General features: G+C 42.4%; 4 protein-coding genes across 4 annotated transcripts; 3 read left to right on the top strand and 1 right to left on the bottom strand.

The window, feature by feature from the left end:
• The first annotated feature begins 4198 nt into the window (after positions 1-4198).
• Positions 4199-9371, top strand: tcof1 (treacle ribosome biogenesis factor 1). The gene is made up of 11 exons (XM_070962623.1): positions 4199-4450; positions 4927-4979; positions 5069-5145; positions 5487-5584; positions 5699-5866; positions 6005-6083; positions 6191-6249; positions 6345-6519; positions 7127-8410; positions 8491-8600; positions 8689-9371. Exons 1-11 carry the CDS (start codon positions 4343-4345, stop codon positions 8719-8721), a joined length of 2244 nt encoding a protein of 747 aa, XP_070818724.1. The 5' UTR covers positions 4199-4342; the 3' UTR covers positions 8722-9371.
• A 126-nt stretch (positions 9372-9497) lies between these two features.
• On the top strand, positions 9498-14287 carry tmco6 (transmembrane and coiled-coil domains 6). The gene is made up of 13 exons (XM_070962611.1): positions 9498-9680; positions 10292-10395; positions 10475-10587; positions 10672-10855; positions 10952-11056; positions 11241-11332; positions 11470-11586; positions 11732-11846; positions 12495-12675; positions 13087-13181; positions 13294-13461; positions 13553-13687; positions 13777-14287. Exons 1-13 carry the CDS (start codon positions 9590-9592, stop codon positions 13798-13800), a joined length of 1524 nt encoding a protein of 507 aa, XP_070818712.1. The 5' UTR covers positions 9498-9589; the 3' UTR covers positions 13801-14287.
• An 891-nt stretch (positions 14288-15178) lies between these two features.
• Positions 15179-18401, top strand: LOC139331419 (membrane-spanning 4-domains subfamily A member 4A-like). The gene is made up of 6 exons (XM_070962883.1): positions 15179-15337; positions 15446-15556; positions 16544-16600; positions 16695-16850; positions 16943-17056; positions 17414-18401. The coding sequence occupies exons 1-6, from the start codon at positions 15206-15208 to the stop codon at positions 17462-17464; spliced, it is 621 nt and encodes a 206-aa protein (XP_070818984.1). The 5' UTR covers positions 15179-15205; the 3' UTR covers positions 17465-18401.
• Positions 18402-19341: 940 nt separating this feature from the next.
• On the bottom strand, positions 19342-22305 carry aldob (aldolase b, fructose-bisphosphate). The gene is made up of 9 exons (XM_070962807.1): positions 22205-22305; positions 21407-21519; positions 21111-21322; positions 20946-21000; positions 20656-20816; positions 20475-20558; positions 20194-20368; positions 19887-20086; positions 19342-19612 (listed from the first exon to the last, which is right to left on the bottom strand). Exons 2-9 carry the CDS (start codon positions 21516-21518, stop codon positions 19517-19519), a joined length of 1095 nt encoding a protein of 364 aa, XP_070818908.1. The 5' UTR covers position 21519; positions 22205-22305; the 3' UTR covers positions 19342-19516.
• Between the last annotated feature and the right edge of the window lie 1551 nt (positions 22306-23856).

The raw sequence follows: 23856 nt of genomic DNA on the forward strand, positions 1-23856 counted from the left end.
AACACAATCAAAGCGTGGTTTCGTGCAGAGAGGAGCGGCTCATGAGTGAAGTTAGCTGTGTGTTGACCTGTCACCTCTCTTTCTGGGTTTACATTTTCCCTCCGTCAGATCAATCTTAATGAACAAAAAGCCAAAGCAGTATAAACTCACATGTTTCATCTCCAAGGATTAACCAACGTCATTTAATTTTTGCGTCACTTTCCAACCAGGCTCTAAACCTTTTCCTGGGGAGCTGTGAAATGCAATAATGAGTTGAAAGGGAAGCAGAAACTGGGGGTGCTGCTGCTGCTGCTGCTGCTGCTGCTGCTGCTGCTGCTGCTGCTGCTGCTGTGTCGACCAGATGTTGGCTTTGGCTAAAGGAAGAGGTGCTGTTACTGAATACGGCTGCTCCCCTTCACCATGAACACTACCCCCTTTCTAATCAAGGCAGCCCTGCCAGTAAGCCTGCACATTACTTCCCCTCTCACCCCAATTTTCTAATCTGAGTAAAACGGGACGGAGGGTTTCTTTCTTCCTGTGCGCCAACCTCTGAGCCAAAACCTTTACTTCAGTCGGACTGTATGCAGCTTGTCGCACCTCAACTATGTATAAAAGCACCTTTGTTAGTGGAGTTATCATTTTTTCAACATCAGTTCATCAAAACTGGGCTAATTTGAAGGCAAAGGAACCTCTTTCTCTCTCAGTTCAGTTCAGTTGAATTTAACAGGCTTCACTGTGAATGCCAAAAATCACTGACAAACAGTTTTTGCCCTGCAGAGGCAGACAGTAGCGACTACACTGAAGCCGAGAGAAAAGGTTTAAAGTTTTCAGGCTGGCTTGCGTAAATGTATAACAGATATAAATTTTGTAATGCCTTCATTTTGTGCCTTTTAAAGTTTATCATGACTGGAATTTCTGCTGCGTCAAGTTATGTGGAATTACTGAGATGTTGGCTCATCAAAATGAACATATTTCATTTACCGGACTGGAACATTTGTAATGAAATTTAGTTTTAGTTTAGCGAGGGTGGCTTTCACTCGACAAAGCACTCACTCTTTGTGTCTGTGACAAAGTGCAACGAGTTCGGTTACTCTGATTTACTGGCTTGGTTTTGCTCTGTTTTGTTGTTAGTGCTAATTTAAAAAGCTGCTTTCACAGATATTAGAGATTTACAGGAAACTGACATTTTACAAAATATTTCAAGAAGTCCGATTCAGGTCTTAACTTCATTTTGACCATATATACAGTCACTGGTTTTTGCCTTTGTATAGATGATAAAAAGGCTAAATGCTAATAACATGCTAGTAACAGTTAAACCCAGTTCTATCAGTGTGAGCGTGTGAGGCCTCTCTCTGCCTGTGGATGTGGTTTACCATGTACGGTGTCAGCTGCAACAGCCACAACCTCCACTATGGTTTGATTCAGGCTACAGGAAACAAGCACGCACAGATACAGAAGAAAAAGACACATGAAAATAAGTCTGATGAAAAGCATTATCTCAATCAGTATAAGCTGCACTCAGTTGCGTTATATTTGCACTCTCTGCATCCACATTGGACCTCACGCGTGAGACGGGAGTCCAGGGCTCCAGGACTCGGCCTCGGACCCAAACTGAAGGTGTGTTTGATTTGGCTCATGTGCAGCTGCAGCAGCACCTGGGCCGGAAGGCCAGACACAACACTTCATTATAAGCCTCCAGCAAAGCCACCTGGATGTACATTTGTGTGTGACTGTATTTGATAGTTCTTCAAAGGGTTCTTGCTTTTAAACTGATAAACCAATCAGTCATTGTCTTTTAGAATGAGAAATTACTAGATTTTATATGTTCTACTTAAAATGGTTTTACTGCTGTACAAAAAGTGGCAGGTTGTGATACATTAAAGGTCCCCAAGTAATAACAAATCTCACCAGTTGTAATTACCTGGAGTGAGCGCAGATGTGAGCTGCTAAACATGTGGAATGTAAAGTAGATTTATTTCCTGTGAAACAGAGTGCCATTTACAAGGCTAACCTGTACAAACAGGCCAGTCATTTTTACTGCAACATGTCATCAAAGCCAAGGGAAACGCTCCACTTCTATTTTTCTTGTGCCCAAGGATGTCGAGTTATCCTCGACATCTCTGCCTCATGGGGGATTCTTCTTCTCCAATAAGATATCCTCACTCTCCAAAATACTCATTAACACACATCAGTCATTAGTTCAGTTTATCACAATATTTATTGGAGACGTGTGCTGCAGAAATATTACATTTCTCATTCTGCAAATAGTTTTTCTTCTATAAATCCTTGGTGGTCTGTCCCATCAGCACTCAGAGAATGGAAGCTGAGTCAGCCTCATAAGCAGCCATACCTGTGGTGTGTGTGTGTGTGTGTGTGTGTGTGTGTGTGTGTGTGTGTGTGTGTGTGTGTGTGTGTGTGTGTGTGTGTGTGTTAGCGGAGAGGGGTTGTGGAAGATGGTGAAATCAAGCTTGTGAGACCCACTGAGCCCTGACGTTGAGTTTGGAATACACCCTGCTTTCCTTTCCTAGTTGCCCCATGCCCCATGAATGGGACTCTTTCAGCCGTTTGCTCCTGCTGACTCTCTGCTCACCGAATACTCTGACCCAAGGTCTCACCACCAGCTCTCTCAGATCCACTGCCTGGCAGCCTGACGTGCCCAGACACTTTTAGTTTCTTCACAAACCAACAAGCTGGAAAAAATATTCATGCCTTTCTCCCAATGCACCTGATCGCAGAGAGATTGACCTTCCTGGCAGTTTTTGTTTCTGATTAGTCAATTTGACTGCTTGTGGATCATCTGGCTTTGCGGCTGAAGGATGTTTTTCCAACATGAAGAGATTAAAGAAGAGAGCTGAGTCAAGAAACCTAGAGCCACAAGAGTAATAGCTGAAATGGTAGCCAGAAGGAGCCAGAAGCAGCGGTTTCTTTTAAGACTTACAGGATAAGGTCGATGTTATTTCCTTAAGCATTAGCCAGGGGTCGATGTTGGACCTGTCCTTTCATTTCACACCTTGAAGCGTGTGCACACACTCACCAGGACTTGCTTTGCTGGCTATGAGAGAAAGCACATGTCAGCGTTCATTTCCTAACTTTAGGTGTGGTTATATTATGCCTGCTGTAAGATGAGTGGTTTTAGTTTTGATATTCAAAGCACATTTTATCAATAATACTTGTATACTTTTTATACTTTTATACTATTTGACTTGATTGTCATAATAAAACATGTGCTTTTATCATGGTGATCTTTTAGCATATGTTTTTTCCGTTGGTGTATGTATGTGTTGTGTGTAACGTTATGGGATATGTGTAATACTGTTGTGTAATTGTTGTTGAGATGGTATGCCTGGTGACATATTGTTTGTTGTCATTGTGGCTGTCAAAGCATTTATGGCATTGTTGCTGAGTCCAAGACAAATGTCCCTAAGTGGGACAATAAAGTATATTGTATTGTATTGTATTGTATTGTATTGTCCATGGTTTTACTTGAGCCATTTCCAGTGATGCAGAACCACCAGAAACCATAAAAAACCTCAGCAGAAAGTCCTGAAGCAGCAGCCTTGAGGCAGCTGCTTCAGGACGTCCACATACCGCCAGAAAGACGGATCAGATCACTAATGTGGACTCTTCCAGTAAAATCAGATTGCTCCTGAGGAAAAGTGTAAGAGTAGACGAATCCAAATCATGCAAGCTTTGACTGGTTTAAGGGAGTGGCTCATCCGTGCAGATGTCAGGTTTCATTTCTGGAACAGGACGTGCAACTAAGCAGAAATTGAGCTGGGACTGACCAAACTCATAGGAAAGTGCAGGCAGGTAGAAAACAAAGAGATGGTGGAAGAAAGGGTCTTTGAGATTCAGCTTAAAAAGCCAATATAGGTGAATGACACTCTGTACGGGTTGAACAGACTGTGTCCAGACAGACTAAATAGATCCTGACCAGAAACTGACACCAAAAGACTTTTCTAGATACTTTACACGGGAATCTCCATTTTTCTTATATTTAATACTTCTACTTCAGTACAATTCAAATGTTTTACTTTTACCTTTGTAGTTTTAGTAAACTTTTGAATGCAGGACTTTTAATTGTAACAGTGTATTTTCACTACTTTCAGTTCAGTAACAGATCTGTTCGCCGCTCCTACCCCTGCACTGACAGCGGAGCGGCCGTTTCGCGGAGGCACTACAGCTCCCATGGTGCATTGCAGCGTTAAACCGGAACGACATCCCGAGTTGAAAGTTCAACGGACTCACATGTTTCTTTTAGTGGAAACGCGGTGACTGTGAAGAATGTGGCCGGTTTTGGTACGAAAATACTTTCAGTGTTGACTTTTCCGTGTTTCTCTGTGGGCTTCTTCGTGTGTACGGTATGTCTGTGAATGCACCGCAGCACGAGCTGCTCCGGCTCATCTACCGCCATTTGAAGGAGTACGGTTACCATTCAGCGGCGGATGAGCTCCAGAGGCACAGCCCACAGGTCAGCTCTCTCTCTCTCACACACACACACACACACACACACACACACACACACACACACACACACACACACACACACATAAACACTGACTGAAATGTGACCTCTGCAACAATGTCTCAGTTGCTGCACGAGAGTGTGAATAAATATACACACAATAAAAGTGCTTTAACTCTTGTCTCAGGTTGCACTATCATCCAGTTATCGTCACGTAGAAGTTATATGTGATGAATTAACATTGACGAAATGTTTACAGCATTATCAGTGTGCTCAGTTACACTCTAACTCTCAGTGTTAACTCACTCCACATTAAAATTATGTTATATAAGTTATTTACAGCCTTGTTCAGGACCAAATTGTCGCATATAACCATTTTTTCAGCAGTTAATATTGTGAAAAATGAATGGAGACAGTTATAGTTCCAGCTTTCTGCCTAATCATGGTACGCTCTGATGTTTTGATATCTTATATATCTGCAGGGCAAGGCAGAACTATCTGCATCATTACTGGACATCTACGGTTCCTGGTTAAAGTGAGTGTGCTTTCTTGATTCTTTGCAAACACCTCGGCTTTGTTGGCAGTGATGACATCTGCGCTAAGCATCGTTTCTCCTCCTGTCAGTAACTCGAAAAAGAAAAGGCAGTCGGGCTCAGCCAAGCACTCCGGGGTTAAAGAACGAGGGAGGAGTCCGGCTCAAGGTACGACTGCTTCTGTCTTACAGCCAAATACAGTCAAATACACAGCATGGACAGGGTTGGACTCTTGGAACACGTGATTACACTGAAATGTTAATCAGGGGTCTGCAGCCATGCTGACTCCAAACACTCTGACTGCTTTGCCTATTTTTCTTTCTATGCAAAAACTTGTACAGTTTGTTGTGCAATATAATGCAAGTTAAGTTAAGTTTAAGGTAAGTTAATGATTCTGCGCAGACCTGCTGCAGAAGTGTCTCTGTTCATGCTTAAAGGCTCTTTCATTCTGGTTTTTCTACATTTGAAATGTGCATTAGTTTTCTTTTTTCTTCTCACACCTGCACCAGCTGCAAAAGTCCAAACTCCGTCCTCCTCCAACTGGACTCAAGCTGAGGACGACAGCAGCTCAGATGGCGAGGGGCTGAGTCAGAGTCTCCTGCCGCAGGTGACGTGGAGAACACGCCGCATGCTCGATGACGAAGTTGATGCTGCTTTCACGCACGTCACTCCTGCTGACTGATGACATTCATCCATTCAGTTTTTCATCTCGATGTTACAGACTCCTCCTGCTTCCAGTAAAAAGGCAACCCCAGCTAAACCAGCGATAGCAGCAGCATCTCCAAACAAAAGGAAACCAGTGAGCCCAGTCACAGCTGTACCTACAGCCCCAGGCGAGTCCAGTGAAACCACTGACATATCAGACAACGAAGGAAATCCAGCAGCTGCGGTACGTTTTCCCCAGATCTCCAGGATCTGCTTCAGTTCCCTTTATGACATGTTTAAAAACGTAAAAATCCTTATTTATGTTCACATGGCGCTTGTTAAACCAAAGGCTGCGCAGACTAACGCTGGTGCCTCTTCTCAGGTCAGAACTCCGAAGAAGAAAAGCAGCAGCACCTGTGAGCAGGGAGCTCCAACAGCAGCTGTGAGGACACCACCTGTCGGTACGTCTGACCGAGATTTCCCACAGTCACCGAGGAGGAAAGAAATGATAGTCTGGTTGTGCAGTTCATTGCATTTTTAACCCATTCTATGTATTTTTTATGTCCAGCCACACCAAAGAAAAAGAAGGATAAGCCTGCAAAAAAGGCGGAGACGCAAAAGAAGAAGGTGAGTCTTTAGTTTGTTTTCATTTTCTAACGCAGCGCCTGAATTGATCCTGGTCACTAACGAGGCAGTTCTGTCTGTCCTTTCACTTTTCTTAGCCCGTACCAGCGAAAAGGAAAAAGACAGAAGGTAAATCTGCAGAAAACGGCGTCAAGGCGAAGAAATCAAAAACCCAAACAAGAGGCAGTTTTGTGGCTGCCGGAGGAGATGATTCAGACTCTGACAGCAGCTTGGATGTCGAGAAATGGAAGAATCTGATCCTGCACATGACAGGTAGGTGTGTGTGTGTGTGTGTGTGTGTGTGTGTGTGTGTGTGTGTGTGTGTGTGTGTGTGTGTGTGTGTGTGTGTGTGTGTGTGTGTGTGTGTGTGTGTGTGAGAGAGAGAGAAACCAGAGGGTCATTGAGTACACCATTTGTTAGTCGTCATTTGTCAGTGTTGGAGGTAATGGACGTATCTAACTGCAGCACATCAGGGTTTAGAAGTGTGGAAACAGTTTTATTTCCATATTCTGACAAAATAAAACATTTTCAAGCCTTTAACAAAGAAACTTCGCAATGTGGCCTGTGGATAGTTGTGGGTAAGCTTGTGCTATAGCTAATAAAGGGTGGAGAGGTTAGTAGAGAAAATTAAGAGGATTGGAAAATGCGGGGAATGGTGGGGGATGAAAAGACCGGGAGAGCTGGTTCCTTTCACTTAAAGGGAGAAAGACAACCACCAGACAGGACAGCACCACCCATGAACAACCTCACCATGGAAAACAGTGATTTCATACAAACAGAGCTGTGTACTGTAGCTGATGTTTTTTTTTTTTTCTTTTAAGCATTTGTGCCACCAAGACGTGTTTGTTCAATGTCTTCACTGTGTTTATTCTGTCCACAGAGGCTGACATAGCCAAGATGGACACCATCAATGCTCTGGACTCCTCTACACCACAACCCAAGACAAAGAGGGTGAGGAAGCCCCGGGCCAAGCCCCCTGCAAAAAAAGACGCTCCTGTTCAACAGAATAAGGGGACGGACGAAAAGGTGGAGGACAAAGCCATGACAGAAACACCAACAAAGAACAGTACACCCAAGAAAAGCAGCGCAAAAAAGACTCCTCCTGTGACCTCTGCCACCGCGGGCCAAGGGCAGAACATCAGTGCTGTGGAGGACAGAACAGCTACGTCCACTCTGTCCCCGTCAAAACAGACGCCGGCGAAAGAGAAAAGGAAAGCTGTGACTCCTAATGAAGAGAAAACTGATGAGACAGCGTCCCAGCCTAAGAAAAAGAAGAAAAAGGACACAACAAGAAAAGAAGACGAGGTGGAGGAGAAAACAAATGAGACCAAAAAAGACAAAGACAGTAAAGAGGAAAAGAAAAAGAAGAATGAAATCACAGATCAAGAGTTGGGTGATAAACCTGCAGAGGAGACAAAAAAGGCAAAAGGAGCCAAAGGAGGTAGTAAAAAGAATGAGCATGAAGAAGAAATGATGGAGAGGAGCAGAAATGGGAATGATGAGAATGAGGAAATTGTGGAGCCAATAGTGCAGGAAAAGAAAGCCAAGAAGAAGAAAAAGGAGAAAAGTGATAGTGAGGAAAAATCGAAGCAAAAGGTTGAAGAAAGTTCAGAGCAGATCGCTGAGGGAGTCCAAGAAAATACAGAGGCAAAAAAGAAACCCAAGAAGAAGAAAAAGGAGAAAACGGACATTGTGGAAACTCCAGAGCAGAGAGCTGAAGAAAAGAAAGTAAAGAAGAAGAATAAGTCAGCTGATAGTGAGGGAATATCCGAGCGAAAAGCTGAAGACGACGAAGAAAATTCAGAGGAGATAGCTGAAAAAGTGAAAGAAAATACAGAGGCAATAACTGAAGAAAAGAAAACCAAGAAGAAAAAGGACAGAAGTGACAGTGAGGAAAATTCAGAGCAGATAGTCAAAGTAAAGAAAAGGAAAAAAAAGGACAAAGCTACTCGAAAAGAGGAGATGTCGGCGCAGATAGACGAAGAAAATACAGCAGAGACGCAGAGATCAGAGAGCAGTGACAGAGAGGAAAAGACAGAGCAGGTCATCAAAGTGAAGAGGAAAAAGAAGAAGGACTCGTCTTTAAAAAGTGATCCAGTTGACACAGAGCCACTACCTCCACCCATCCCTGAGACGCCGAGTCCTCCAACAGAGAAGAAGAAAAGTGAGTAGATAAGTCACCATGACAAAACGCAGATGTGCTGTTTTTCCTGTGTGAATTCACTCTTCCATTTGTCCTCTCAGAGAAAAGCAAGTTGAAATCCACTGACGTCCCTGAAACGCCTGAAGCTTCTGTCCAAGACGCCGCAGCCACAGAGACCCTCCAGACGCCCTCCAGTGACACCCACAAAAAGGTGCCGCAGCACTGTGCTTCTTCTTCTTCTTCTTCTTCTTCTTCTGTGCTTTCTTAAAACGTGCTAATGTTTCTATAATTCTTCACAGAAAAAGAAATCTTCCAAGAGCACCGAGTTATGAGGACGTTCGATTCTTCATCGCTACGGAACCAAAGGATGAAGGCGGCACGACCTCTCCATCCGATTTTTAATCATATTTTAATGGTTAGAAGAATCCCTTAAAACTGTAAAGAGAAAGTTACTTTTTTTTTGCTCATTCATTCATCTTTTTCATGTGTTTAATGTTTTCCCCGTCTGAGTGTGGCACACTGTGCCACTGCTGCCATCTTTCACTTTGTTTTGTATGATACTGCCGTTTTAACGGCATGAAAATGTCAAGGAGGTTCGTGACTGGTTGTTTCATAGAATGGATGAGCCCTCTCTTTTCAAAGTGAAATTCAGTCATTGATTGAACAGAAAAAATGTCTCTTAAACGCTTTCTCATTTAGTCTCAGGAAAGTTTCCCATGATAGTCCTTAATTTTTTTAGCAATCTACACCTACTGACTCAACTCATGTGTGTGTTGGGGGGGGGGGGGTCATCACAACAGACCAATTTTATATTTATTCAAAAGTATATGGGAATTGGTTTTAACAGTCTATTTTGATACTGGGTTAAATTTCTATGTTTGTGAAAAGTGCGTTTTTTAAATGTTTGATAAAGCTTTCGTATTTGTATTGGACATTATGCTTTTAATACAAATTAAACTATTCCATAGTTTGTTTGTTTTTTAATCCTCTGCCTGAAGTCTTTTCACTCTGTTATTGTGGACAGAGAGGGACAGAGACAGTCTTGTCCGCTAGATGGCGCTGTATTAACTGGCTGAGGTCGGACAAAATAAACAAAATACAGCGAGGAAGAATTTCAACCACAGTGTGGGTACAGCGACGTCCTCCACCATGATATAAGCATCTAGCTTGATTTAATTTATTATTGACTTCAAAATAACAATGTGGAGGTTAAACAAAGTTCGGCACAAAGCTGGACGACAAGGCGACAGCTTGGAGGAGTTCAAGTTCAGGAGGCGAGAGCACGAAAAAGGTGAGTTTTAACGTTGAAATGCGATGTGTTTATAGTGAACGTTACTACGTAAGTTAGCTAATTAACTTCAGGGGTAGTTGACGAGAGCGAAAAGTAATGTTATTAGAACTCCGATAGGCAAACTCCCCGTGTGTTAACGTTAATTCACTGTTAATTTAGGAGAAAAATAACGTCATGGAAAGTTCACCTTTGCTAACGTTATGTTCTTTTAATGGCTAAACTAACGTTATTTCATACTATTAATGTCAGTTGATTTAACTAGCTTAACTAGCGCCAGGTAGCAAAGATAATGTACTGCATTAAAAAAAAATCGTGTTTGTTGAAAGCCTCCCAGCATATAGTTAACTTGGCTTCAACACATCAAATCTAGCAAACTTAATCTATAACCTGTTTCGTTTGTTAACCCCATGAACACGGTACATATGCAAAATCCCTTAGCTAAAGATTTCAGTTGACAAGCATGAAGCCCTGAACTCATTAGTAATATTGATGTAACTAACAGTAAGACAACAGAATACAAAATTCCAGGTTATCTAATTATTCATGCTCAGTATGAGCACTCTCAGGTGACTAGCAGAAAGTGATGTCTGTGTTGATTGCTATGTTAATAGCACTGAGACAGGCCCGCAGAGACAGACAGCTTGTAAGCAAGAGACTGCTGACTGAAGATGAGGACCAGCCAGAGGTCAACATGGACACTCGCTCAGGGGAACAGGTGAGACAGTCGTTGTGATACGTCATGTTTAGACGGGTCCTGTAAAACTTGCCATCTGAATCTGCCCCTCATTTTGCAGGACGTGGTCAGTTTGTTCCATAAACTCCAGCACAGCGGACCGGAGAGGGAGGCCGACCTGAAAGCCTTGAGTAAAGCTCTCCGCGAGCCATCAGCACAGCTCACCTTCATCAAGTATGTTTGAATTTCAATGATGTTCAACCCATTTGTGTCTCTATCTTCCGTGCCATGTCTGTGCATAACCTGTCTTTCCTCTAGGCAGGAGAACAGCATGCATCTTCTGGTTGGTCTGCTCACTGGCTCTAATGCTATGTGCCGTCTGCAGGCTGTTCGCTGTCTTCATGAGCTGTCGCACTCTCCCCACTCCAATGTGGCTCCATCCTGTCTGCCTGCCACCCCCTACCTGCTCACCTACCTGTCTGGTCAGAGCCCCAAGTTCACTGTGAGTACCTGCTCGTAGCAGACCATGTGTAACATTATCATCTAATTATGCAGCAGATTTTTTACTTTCTATGTGTGTGTGTTCATGTGTACACAGGAGCTGTGTCTCTACACACTAGGTAATTTATGCCCAGACAGTGATGATGTAAAAGAGAAACTCCTGGCTCAGGGAATCATGCCAGCTCTGGCCGGTTGTATTGAGGTAAACTGGCAAGCCTCATTAGTCTTCAATATTTCCAACATAGCTGTGACCTGTTGTCACACAATGCTGAATGTAGCAATGTTAATTCGTCTCTCTTGATATTTCTGTGTGTGTGTGTGTGTGTGTGTGTGTGTGTGTGTGTGTGTGTGTGTGTGTGTGTGTGTGTGTGTGTGTGTGTGTTCAGAACCAGAGACATAACCTTGCAGTGGTGGAAGCTGTGGGCTTCACCCTCTCTCAACTTCTCCAGGCTAAGGATGCAGCAGAGAAAATAATCCCGTGAGCACTCTAATGGCACATTAGTTCATCTCTCAATTCTCTACATTACTGCTTTCTCAGAAAATGTTAAAATCGTTTCTCTCGCTCACATTTCACACTGCCGTCAGTTGTATAATAGTCATCCTCTGTGTTGTTAGGGTGGTCCTGGCCTCCAGTTTACCTTCACACTTGTTATCAGTCCTAACTCCTGACCCGAATTTTGGCCTGGCACCTGCCATTGAGTGTGCGTGGTGTCTGCATTACCTCACATGCAGGTGAGAGCTGAAGGGTATCCTCAGTGTCAATAGACTTTTCTATTTACACAGATGTCATTATATATAACTGTACCACAAACACTGCAATTTTACTTGTAATAATAAAGACTATCTGTCTTTCTTCTATCTTTATCTCCCCGGTAAGCATGGAGGATAACAGAGTGCTGTTGGCTCATGGGGCTCTTTTGAAGTGCAATTCACTGCTAGTGTCACTCGGGGGCGCTGTGGCTGAAGGAAACATAGAAGAAGGAGTGGAGCTGGTGAGGAAATGAGTGGCTCAAAGTGCACACATAAAAACTATTTATTGATGTATATAAAGTAAAAAAAAAATCCACAGATGAAATAAGGTTCAGAAACGTATTTCTGATGCACACGCAAATGTTATTTCTTTCAAATAAATTTAGCAGACTTCAACAAATGAAAGTATTTAAAGATAATTGCAATTTTCATCCAAAGCATATTTGGATGTTGTTATATTTTTGTAGAGACTGTTGAATCTGCATTTGCAAACTGTTTGTCATTTGTGAAATGAAATCTCATTGGCTCAAAAAGAAGGAGCCATCTGATTGACTACAGACAGTTCCCTGTTGGAAAAAAAAATGCATTTATGAATGGAGCCATAGCAGAGGAGTCTGGAGTTCACACATGCTATTACATTTATTTAAAACAAGAAATATTTGTGAGTGCATCAGAAATACATTTGTCTTATTTTGTATTTTCTATCTATTACTATTAATCTATTTTACATTTATACAACAATAAATATTTGTGTACATTGAAAATGTTTTTGATGGAGACTTATGTATAAACTTAAATACATGAGTGAATCCTCCTGTGGGCAGTCTTTTAGCTTTGAGACTGATCTGATTTAATGACATGGAGATTTCCAATGTGTTCTTCCTCTCTAGCTCATCTGTCCTCTGCTGAGGTGCGTAGGAAACCTCCTTTCCTCCTGCCCAGTGGAAGACCTGAGCACAAAATTGGGTGATGTTGATATTGTAGTTGCTCTGTGTGCCATTCTTCAGGCCTACCTGCAGACCCAGCCAGCTTTGGCCAGAGAGAGCGCCTGGGTCCTCAACAACCTCACAGGTTTGAGCAGTCTGTTGTCACACCCAATTTCTGCTGAATCTCAAACATGTTTTTGCACAGAGTTTGGTCTTTTAATTGTGTAGATTGGGATTGAGATTTGTGTTTTCTGTTCTCTCTTTGGGTTATTTGGCAAAGGAATAGACTGGATAATAAATAAATAAAGTATGCTAGACACTGCATGTGCATCATCTTCTGACCAAAAGGGATTTTTTTTGTTCAAATATAAAGCTCATTCAAATGGTAAATACTATTTATTTGGATGGCTTCTTCATAATTCGAAAAAAAAATTCCATTTCCATTTTTTTCAGTTCATTCTACTGTTAATGAAAACGAGTTTTCCACAGGATGATTTTAAAATTTTAATGTATTTGTTACTGAGTTCATGTGTTTAATGAAATTTGTTTGCTCCAGCTTATTCCAGTGCTCTGTGTTCTGCTCTGTTGACTCTCAACCTGGTCCCTGGACTGATCCAGCTCCTCCCGTTCTCTCGAGGCATTAATACGATGGTCTGTGCAAATCAAAGCCAATCTTTGCTTATCTTTGCGACGCTGTCCACCATTTTTCACAGACACCTACGATGTTACACTCACTTGTCTGGTTCTTCTTTGTTATACTCAGATCTTGAGGGTTCTAGCAAATATTGCCCACAAGAAAAAGGAGTTCTGTGTCCAGCTGGCCCATCTTGGATTGCTGTCTGCACTCTGTGCCACACTGAAAATGGCCGACCAAGAGATGGTGACCCTGAGCATGGATGTCCTGTTCATGCTAGTCGTTAGTGGTCCACAGGTAAATTAGTGAAACCTTTCAACTGTGATGCTGCCTGGACAAACCAGAGCAGAGAATACTAAGCTACTGAACACTTATTCCTTCCCCTTAGGTGGCCAAGGAGTTTGTGAGGCAAGGCGGGCTTTCACTGTTAGAAGCCGGTCAGTACAACAGCGAAGAAAAGATCAGACGAAGAGCGACACATCTGCTGGAGCACCACCTGCTGTCCTACTCATCCTATTCCTCGGTAAAGAATTTGGTACAGTTTGTTTTGCTTGCTGAGCTTGTAACACTTCAGAATTTAAATAATGTCTTATATCATATTTTGTGTCATAGGTGGACAACATCCCAAGTTCCTGAGCCAACAGGAAGGGTGCAGATTCACAGTGTGTCATAAAACACGGACACCATGATGACGCACTGGAGAATACAGGACTTTTTGTTTACTCTTTGCAATCTGAGTAACGGGCTTTTTAAATGTGATGGTATTTTGATGTCCAGTGTTGTTATCAATGGTATTTAAATATATATAAAGATGCCTGAAACTCAGTACCTCTGGTCTTCTGTTGCACATTGTGCACCATCACTTGAGTGACAGTAGAAAGCAGATTTTTTCTATCTCATCAAAGTCTCTCATCTGAAACTAGAGCACCTTCTGTACATACAGAGGATGGATTTATATGACCGACTGTAAATATCTAGAGCGAGTGCTAAAGCACACTTTGTATTTTTTTGTTTTGAGATGATGTATTTTAGAAGTATCGTGTTTTTTGAGCCAACCATGCAGTGTTCTTCATGACTGTATGTATCAAACTAATTATGAATTAATAAATATGATCTTCCCTGCAATGAAAGTATGTAACTGATTTACTTTTAAACCATAAAAACTGAAGGAGGATTATTTAGTGTCAAAATTGAGAAGATCCCTGTGGAAACAATCTTTTGATTTGTATGGAATAGTGATGCAGACAGTAATAATCAACATAAGGGTCATTGCTCCAGATCTGTCTTTTCAGTTGGTGCAACACATTGCATATAACAATGACTGCCTTCAAACTTTGATTGTTGACATGCAAAGGAAGTTTTAACCCAAGGACTGCAGGTTAAAACTCATAGTTCAAATCTACCTAGCATTTTTAATAAACATTTCAATTGAGCCAGTCGTGGGAGAAGTGCATGTCCCAAAATCAAGAAATCTGTCATTATTGAACTCAGAAAGGTTAATTCACAGAGCAATGGCCATGGTGCCATACTAGAAAGACAGTCCTGTATAGAAACACACATGTCAAAGTTTGCCTTTGTGTTTAGCTTCGTATCCTCCTGCACTGGGTTTCCACACAGATCTCTGGGATTTTAATTTCACTCTGTGACTGAGTGAAAGTTGTTGCAACAGCCTCAGCCTGTAACTTGTGGTGCTCAGCTCCTCCCTCTCATGGAAAAAAAAAAAAAGAAAAAAGAAAAAAGTAAAACTCTCAAGTTTCCCACTTCCTCTGTCCACCCATAACATTCACAGTCACACTGCTCCTCTGCATGAAAAGCTGAAACAAGGTCGGTCACTTCATGTTTCTGTATGTATGCTTCCTTACTTTGAGACTGCTTTTATAATCTTGTAAGTATTTCTGCTACACCACATCTGTTCTGTCTCTTTACATCTGCTGAGTGGACTCTGAAAATACATTGTGTGCTTTTGACGAGGGAGCATACATCTGGTTCAATTACTTTTTCTCTTCTCCCACAGCAGAACACACTGCATTGAGCCCTGACTATGGAAGACACCGAGTCAACAGCTCCAGAGAGAACAACAGGAAGGAATGGAGATCAGGGGGGGGACCAAAAGCTGCTGATGTCCAGCAAGCCTCTGCATCGCTTCATCCAAAAGGAGCCCAAAAGTCTTGGGGTAACTCAGCAACCCAGGGTCACGAGTGGTAAAGAAGTGTATAGAAATGTGTCCACATAGAGCTGTAGTGCAGGTCCTTTAATCCATCCTTCCTCTCTTCCATCCCAGATTGTCATTGTGATCTTTGGCTGTGCAGAGCTCCTGATGGGGTTTAACCTGGCCACTGAGAACACGGACACTTCCTACGGAATCTACATTCCCTTCTGGCAGGGACTTCTGGTACATAACATTTGGCGGCTTAGCAGCCACATATTGAAAATGGTGAAATATCACACGCTTGAGTGTATGTTCACTGACACACTTCTCATTTAAAAGAACATGCACTCATCCTCATGGTCGCTAAATGTGTTATCAGAGTGGCTCCTTAAAGCCCCTGTGAACTTATAGGAACAGTTTAATATTTGGGTATATATGCTTTTTCACTGTCTGACCAAAAATTAGACGAGATTGATGCCACTGTTAAGTCTGTTCAATAGCTATGACGCTACATCCAACAGCTTAGCTTAGCATAAAAACTGAAAATGGGGAAAAGGCTGGACTGGCTCTGTAGAAAGGTAACAAAAACAACACAAGCACGCTAAAGCTCACTTATTAACATCTTATGTTTTTTTAATTAGTAAAAAAAGCTGAGGTGTAAAAATGACAGTTACAGAGGTTATGTAACAGACTACTTCCTGGAGTCTCCACTAATTTCCTGAAAATTACTCCTAGCCAAGAAATTATTACAGCACATAAATGGTTGTGAAACACTGAACTGTTGTTCACATCCTTTGGTTTTCGTATGGACTAAACATTGGTAAGCTTTAAAGGAGCTTGAGGGTGGATTTTGTTGTCTTTTAGACAGAGCCAGGCTAGCTGTTTTTCCCAGTTTCCTGTCTTTATGCTAAGCTAAGCTAACTGGCAGTTGGATGTAGAGTAGAGAGCTATCAACCTTCCCATCGAAGTCTCTGCATAGAAGGCAAAAAGAGCAATCAGGCCTATTTCCCAACATGTCAAAGTATTCCGTTCGAGTTCAGTGTGCTAATTTTGACGAACTTTTAATGTTAGAAATAAAAACATATCAGCTTTTAATTTTAGAAGAGCAGGCCATTAGAAAGAAGGAGTTTTGGTTACTCCTCCAGCTGCACTGGATAAGTTATCAAAATAGACTGAGTGAATGACAGATGAAAAATGATGTGCTAATCATTTGTTGTTTTGTTTTTTAAGTTTCTTGTCTGTGGAAATTTGTCTATCTACACTGAGGTACATCCATCCAAGAAGATGGTAGGCACACTGTGATTTTATGCTGTAATTTCAACTTCAATTTGTCTTTCTGTCTCAATACCTCATCTAATTTTGTTGGACTTATTGTTCCCAGGTGACTGTGTGCTTGGCCATGTATGTGATTTCTCTCATTGGAATCATAGTCTCTGGTGGCTACAGGATATACTGCCTCAGTCATTATAGCTACCTTCGACACAGTGTATTTTGGAGGCACGACTGGCCAGATAATGAGTGGTTTTTATACAGAGTGGTGAGTTGCAGCATATATTTTTAGACTGAATGGACAGCATGCATTTTTTCACAGTGTACAAATAACTTTCTCTCTCACTTCCTTTGCTTTAGGAACAGCTTTTTGGTGTTGAATGCATACTGTTCACTTCCTCTCTGTGTGTGTCCGTGCTTCTCATCTTCTTGTGTACCGTCGCACGTTTAGCTCTGAAGTCCACACGCACTCAGGTAGAACATTTTTCAGCGGTACCTTGTCTGAAACAAGATTTTTCCTGTACAAAGAATGAAAGAATATACACAGAAAGTACAAAGAATGAGTGAAAACCACAAACAAAGACATGAAAAGTAAAACTAAATTAACGAAGGGGAGAAAAATCTTGTGTTACCTCTTTTACCTTTAAAGCAAAGCAGTGCCTGTTTGTTATCTCTCATCACCAGCTGCATATTTCTGCGGGTTATAGCCAGGTCAACAAAGAGTATCTTTTATTAGTTTTCTTTATCCAGTGTGTCTGTGTGACAGTCATCATTTCATTACCTTCTTGTCATCCTCTTCTCTAACAACCACCTCTTCACCATCTTCAACAGGTTATTGTCCAGTGCATCCCGCCACCACCGAGTGACACGCCGACAAACTAAGACCCACCTTTTGAAGTCTACAATAACTAACACTGGTTCTCCTGCACCACACCCACCCCGTCAAAGAAATCATCATAATACTGTGCAGTGTACTACATGTGTTACATGTTGACACCACCTGGAGGCAGTAGCTCTACAGCCCAGCCACACCTTTCTATAGTTACCTCCATCTATGGTGTGTGTAAGAAATGCTATACTGAACCACATTTATTTTACGTGCACTTATAAGGGAACATCGTAACCACTAATCTCTGTCTCTTGAGCCTTATGTGTACTTACTGTATGGACCAGTAAACGCTCAGCGATATTGCATTACTTTGAATTCTAGCTTCAAGCAGCACATTCTGATACTGATACCTATCAGTAAAGTCAGTTGATTAATGTCATATCACCTGATCTTGATGTATATTGTATAAACAATAATATGCAGTGATTTTAGTTCATGCTGGTGAAGTTAGACAGAAGCCCATGTTTCCATATTTACATTAAAGTAAAACAGAAGTACATTTTCCTTCTGTTCGACAGTGTTTAAAAATATTTTTCCAGTCAAATTAGACATTGATTTTATAGTGTGGTCACTTACTGGTAGCCCTGTATTATTACATTTTGTGTGGCATATAGGTATACTTGCAGCTTTTGGTAATCATTGTGAACCTTTGTAAACACTTCGCTGAAGATGTTTTACAGTGTGGTTTTGGATGAATGAATGTTTTGTTTACAGCACAGCACATCCACCTGTGATTGCAGCTTTAGATATCTTTTTTAAAGAAATGTCGAGCCTGTTTGGAAACCTGTTATTTTGCCTGTCAGTGTGTGAAAAACACCGATTTGGTGTCCTTTCAAAAGCGCTCCCTGGGCGGGGAGCACTTTTCAAGGATGTGGCTTTAGTTCGTAGCTATATCTGGTGCAATAAATGTGATGCGTATTGTCTTTCTTTAAAAAAAAAAAATGTAATAAAAAAATCAAAATGATATTCAGCTGGATGACTTATTACACAACACAGACTGTTCTATCTGCACAACCCAAACCTCACAGATATGCAGTGCACTACAGAATAAATGATCATTGCTCTGTTGTAAAGTTTATACCTATAAGAAAACTTTGAACACTTGTTAGATGCCCTGTCCTGCCAATATGATGTTAAATAAGTTTCTTTTATGTTTGTCAGAGAACAAAATACCTAATTAAAGGCACAACCATTCATTCTGTTGGCCATGTAACTTTTAGAGGTATTAAAATACGTAGAACTGAAGAGCTTTACCAACAGATCATGTCTTGCTTTGGTTTACTTTTATGTGTTGTGCTTTAAAAAGAAATCTGAAAGTGCGACTCTAATTCTAATCCTGTGTTGTATTTTGGTTGTGGAGTGACACTGATTTTTATCACAGGGACTGTGTTGAAAAGCTTTTCAGTATTTCCCCATGACTGTTGTGCAATCACGCTGGTATCATCATAGTTCTGTTTTTTTTTTTTCCCCACAGACATCCTCTCAACGTTTCATCCAGTAGACATGAGTTTGCTCCACTCAGCACAGATTCAAACGCTGTCCATTTTTGATGCGTCAGCATCGTGGGAAGGAGGGATCAGCTCCTCCTGTGGGCTTGGCTTAAGCTTGAAATAAGCTTGGATGAGCTGCACAGCCATGCACGTAGGAGTTCGGATGTGTGAAGTGATTACTTTGTGTGTGGATATAAAAAAAAAACAAAAAAAAACAGGAATGGCTGTTAAAACTCTACCACATTTGTGTCACTGAAGATTAAAAGCACCACCGACAGTTTAACAGTCAGGCTCGCAGGCATGAAAGCCTGCAATTTACAGCTGACAATGTTTTCAATATTACAGATCTGAAAAAACTACAACAACAAAAACAACATTTTGGTCACTTAATTTATTCCCAGTCATTTCACTGAGTAGACAAACAGCAGTTCAACATTGTGACAGATGTCTCCCCCTGGCGTTGGTAGTCTAGGGAAACAAATCCAGCAGAGGCATTCGTTGTAGTCATATTTGGTCCACAAGCATTTTTTTTTTCTTTTTGAAATGTTCACAGTATTAATAGACGTAGCTGGCAGTGTACAGAGACTTCATGGAGGCCTGGTCAGCTGAGCCGCTGGGCTTGTACTCTCCTTTGGAAGCCAGGCCATTGATCTGAAGAGAGGGGCCGAGTTAGGGCAAAGTCAAATCTGAGCGTTAATGATCAGCCAGGTTACCTAAACCACATTAGTGTAAGACTGAACAGACAGAAACCTTTTTTTATATATATAATCATTTACCAGTCAGCACAAAGCTGTGCCATGCAAGATAAGAGTGATGGCCATTGTGCACAGTCTCCAAACTACAAACTGACAAGTGAATTAACTATTAGCATCTATTCATGAGGCTACTTGTGATTGGTGATAGCTGTTCGTGCTCTGAGGCTTACCTTGGCCCTGCTGCTGAAAGCTGTCTGCGCAGCCGTCTTGTTGGCTGTTTTGCCCTGCCAAGCTGCGAGAGCAGAGGCCTGGAGTGCACGGCCGAAAGAGAAGGTCAGCTTCCAGGGACGATGGAGGGGCACCTGGTTGATGGCGTTCAGGTTGATGGAGGCCTCCTCCTCACTCTGGCCTCCAGAGAGGAAGCAGATGCCTGGGAGGACACAGAACGCAGTTTTCTACTTGTACTTTGCCATTACTGATATACTGAACCTCCTCACTTTTCGTTTGAAGAGGGAAATTGTTCCCTCTGTCACTCACCAGGCACAGCAGCGGGGACGGTGCGCCTCAGAGCGGTCACTGTGGCCATGGCAACCTCCTGAGGGGTGAACTTCTTGCTGCAGGAGTGTCCAGCAGTGACCATGTTGGGCTTCAGCAGAGTGCCTTCCAGGTACACGTGGTGGTCAGACAGAGCCTTGTACACAGCAGCCAGAACCTAAAGATGAATGGGCAGATTGATTACGACACGTTTTAAAATATCTGATGGGGAAATATTTCACTGCTGCTGGCTGGTCGATTCAGCCAAGAGATAACGAACCAACCTTTTCTGTGACATACTGGCAGCGCAGCAGGTCATGGTCTCCGTCAGGCAGGATCTCTGGCTCCACAATAGGCACCAGGCCGTTCTGGTGGAGTACAGAAATGTCGATTTTAAAATTACTCTCACTCACTCTGATCACAGTGGATTGAAGTCATTTCTGTGGACAATATGGCCGCACACACCTGTTGGCAGATGCTGGCGTATCTGGCAAGGACATTGGCGTTCTCTGCAATGGCGAGAGCTGATGGGCAGCCATCTGAGATCTTGAGGACACACCTCCACTTGGCAAAGTCACAGCCGTCCTTCTTGTACTGGGCGCAGCGCTCCGAGAGGCCATCAAGACCTACCGAGAAACAACAAGCCACAGAATGTCGTGGTGCTCGTTCTGCATTGTGCACCGAAACTGAAAAGCTTGCACGTCAGGGCTTTGAATTGCACTTTGAGGCAGGGCTAGAAACACATCTGTTCTCACCTTGTGTGGTGGTCTCTCCATCTGTTCCATTTAGACCAGCTGTGCCTTTGTCCACCTGAAGCAAGAAAACCAGGCATGCCCATTAACGTACAGGGATCAAACACGGGGAGGAGCTGAAGATTTGTACATTCGACTCGGCTCAGCCTCCACTTCTAGGCTCCTCACCTTGATGCCCACGACAATGCCCTTATCTTTGACCACCTGGGGGAACATCTTGCCGTTGTCTGATTTCTGGTAGAGCGTCTCATGGAAGAAGATGACCCCACCCACGCTGTCTGAGATGGAGGGATCGGAGGAGAAGAGGAGGTCACGGAAGCAGCGTCGGTTCTCCTCAGTGTTCTCCACGTTGATCTTCTGGAGGCGCTTTCCCATGGTCCCTTGAAAGACGAGGGTGGGGGAAACATTTCAGCTGCACGCTCTGCAGTCACCTCTCGCCACAGAGCTAACAAATTGAGCCTTACCTGTTGATTCATCTGCAGCCAGGATTCCCTTTCCTGGAGCCACAATCCTCTGAGCAATGTCAGAGAGCTCCTTCTTTTGCTCCGGAGACAGGGAGGGGAACTGATGAGTCATCCTACAGGAAAGAAACAAGTTATTTGACAGGTAATCAGACACTCTGCAAGTATGAGGAAGATTTTATCTGTTGTCCATCAAACACAATGAACCTCTGCCTCCGTCTTCCTGCCTCTCTTGCATCACCTCTGTAAATATTTGGCCTGCATGGTTGAACTTTGGCTCTCAAGCAGATAAGTTCTGCCTCTGAATATGTAACACAAGTTCACAGTTCACTCAAGGTTGTTGTTACAATTTCCAAATACTTTCTGCAGAAGTGTAACCAAACAGCATAACAAGGCTAATGATTAAGAGCATCATATTACAATTAATGATCATAATCTGCAGGTTAAACGCGGATGTGTGCTTTCTGTCAATTCAGGCGACACACAACCCTTTCAAAGTAAAATGACAAAACCTGTTGCAAAAAATACGGTTTTAACATCCTAAAGTATCAACTGAGGCGTGCAAATATGACAATCTGTTTGTCCACTTCTACAAAGTTTAGACTATTGAAAACTTGTATCTTAACTCCATGACTGCATCATTACTTGCATCGCTGCACACTTGAAAACATGAGAAAACTCGAAGACGCAGTCCCGTTGCAGAAACCAGACAAAACGGTTCACTTCACTTCTGATGAAAACACACGAAAATCAGCCACAGCGAGACTTTGCAAAAGCTCAGAACTTGAAAACAGGCCTTACTTGAGACTTTTGTCAAACAGCGACGGCAACAGAAGTGACACACTGCTTCCACGCAGCAATGGGACCGTTTGAGGAGGCCGAGCATTGAGCACAAAGCTGCATTTATTGCGTGCTTGGCGCTGTGGAGGAGGTGCCCGTGATGTGGCGGGGCGTGTGGCACCCCGGTAACGCAATTGGCCCTTTCGGACAGACAGGGGCGGTGTTTGTGTGGTTTATGGCATCAACTCGCTTTTGTGGACTTTAAGCTCATGTCAGGCCCCTGGCGGATGGCTCGAGAACAAAAAGGGAACATTGTGTGTCATCTGACACGATTAAGAAAATTGAGGTCTGCATGCATGCAGGGCATGCATCACACAGTCTTCACGCTGTCCCCGCCTCTCTCTCTCTCTTTTCTCTCTTTTTTTTTTTTGCTCACTGTTGCTGCACTTTGACTTAATGAAGAAATTAAATGTGGCCTGCTGAAATGTGGTAATTCACGTTTCTTTGTCTTGGTGAAAGTGTAGATTACAACAGCATATGTGTCTGTCTCCTCTGGGTGTTTTCAGAGGACAGACACAGTGTTTAAGCACTCCCTACATGGTGTGTGGAAATACATGATGTTCACTGATACTACCTGATGGAAAACACTTCCTCGTTTGGTTAAAATGATATGTTCCTTAAAGGCCTGCAGAGCAAATACTAGTTCATTTATTGGAAATGAATATGCAATCGGGTACTGCAGACCTACTTTTTCATGCTACCTTGTGTACTTGCCTTCTGCGTCACATTGCTTGTCAAGCACGTCATGCATAAACAGTTCTTATATTGATCGTTGAAAGTGGCCCAAAACAGCTTGTAGGGGTGTTTGTAATGCTCTCACCAGTCCATGAGTGACCTCAACAGATAGGGATATTTGAACCGATAGGCTGGGGTAGATCTGTAACTCACAAATAATGACAAGCCAGCTTTTACACAACCTGGACTCTGCTCTCTGTGCAGTGTACTCCATAATAGTGCTTATCAGAGTTCAGTCTCCGTCCATGAGTGGCATTTTACATAAGGACTGCCTGAAAAAGAGAGCGTTAAGGGAGTGCAAAATGCTGTCGAGACAAGTTTGTTATTCTTACAAGTATGTGCACTAAATTTTGATAAACAGTGTCAGAGGAATGTTGGTTTCATTGTTTTTGTTGCCAGGTTATAGCTACCATATCCTGAAACATGTACTTTCCGAGATCCATTAATCTGTGGGAGTTGCAATTTAACACTGTAGCAACACAAATATTTACTGTAAATCTGCTTAGATCCATCATGCATACACATTACGAATGTCTGTTTTAATTTATGTGCAATTTTTTCTTTTCTTGGGTTATAACACAATTGTTTGGATCTAGTAGATTTATATAAATAAACTGTACTCTGTACTTATGTTAGAGCTGGAATACCAACAGGGCCAAGCAGGCAACTGCACAGGGGCCCCCAAAGCCCACTGCATGACAGTTCCTTATTGGTAATTTGTTTGTGAATTTGCACCACAAAAGTATAATATCAACTGGATCCTGCAAAATCATTTGATCTTGTAATCTTCATCAAAGCACCCCAAACCCCCTGATCAGTAGACCTGGGCCATTTAGTATTCCAGCATATGTAAGTACTGGTTGGTTTCTGAGTCTCTG

This window comes from Chaetodon trifascialis, chromosome 5, assembly GCF_039877785.1.
Source record: "Chaetodon trifascialis isolate fChaTrf1 chromosome 5, fChaTrf1.hap1, whole genome shotgun sequence".
In the NCBI taxonomy this organism is placed as follows: domain Eukaryota; kingdom Metazoa; phylum Chordata; class Actinopteri; order Chaetodontiformes; family Chaetodontidae; genus Chaetodon; species Chaetodon trifascialis.

What these genes read in the sequence shown, in the direction of transcription:
- tcof1 (XM_070962623.1), top strand. Translation starts at nt 4,343, where the DNA reads ATGTCTGTGAATGCACCGCAGCACGAGCTGCTCCGGCTCATCTACCGC. An exon ending in TCCAGAGGCACAGCCCACAG is followed by an intron (nt 4,451 to 4,926) that starts GTCAGCTCTCTC and finishes ATATATCTGCAG; the next exon opens with GGCAAGGCAGAACTATCTGC. An exon ending in CCAGTGACACCCACAAAAAG is followed by an intron (nt 8,601 to 8,688) that starts GTGCCGCAGCAC and finishes AATTCTTCACAG; the next exon opens with AAAAAGAAATCTTCCAAGAG.
- aldob (XM_070962807.1), bottom strand. Translation starts at nt 21,518, where the DNA reads ATGACTCATCAGTTCCCCTCCCTGTCTCCGGAGCAAAAGAAGGAGCTC. An exon ending in TGGAGAGACCACCACACAAG is followed by an intron (nt 20,817 to 20,945) that starts GTGAGAACAGAT and finishes GTTTCTCGGTAG; the next exon opens with GTCTTGATGGCCTCTCGGAG. An exon ending in CGTCCCCGCTGCTGTGCCTG is followed by an intron (nt 20,087 to 20,193) that starts GTGAGTGACAGA and finishes GTGTCCTCCCAG; the next exon opens with GCATCTGCTTCCTCTCTGGA.
- LOC139331419 (XM_070962883.1), top strand. Translation starts at nt 15,206, where the DNA reads ATGGAAGACACCGAGTCAACAGCTCCAGAGAGAACAACAGGAAGGAAT. An exon ending in AGTGGTTTTTATACAGAGTG is followed by an intron (nt 16,851 to 16,942) that starts GTGAGTTGCAGC and finishes CCTTTGCTTTAG; the next exon opens with GAACAGCTTTTTGGTGTTGA. An exon ending in TGAAGTCCACACGCACTCAG is followed by an intron (nt 17,057 to 17,413) that starts GTAGAACATTTT and finishes CATCTTCAACAG; the next exon opens with GTTATTGTCCAGTGCATCCC.
- tmco6 (XM_070962611.1), top strand. Translation starts at nt 9,590, where the DNA reads ATGTGGAGGTTAAACAAAGTTCGGCACAAAGCTGGACGACAAGGCGAC. An exon ending in GAGGCGAGAGCACGAAAAAG is followed by an intron (nt 9,681 to 10,291) that starts GTGAGTTTTAAC and finishes CTATGTTAATAG; the next exon opens with CACTGAGACAGGCCCGCAGA. An exon ending in GGTCCTCAACAACCTCACAG is followed by an intron (nt 12,676 to 13,086) that starts GTTTGAGCAGTC and finishes TGTTTGCTCCAG; the next exon opens with CTTATTCCAGTGCTCTGTGT.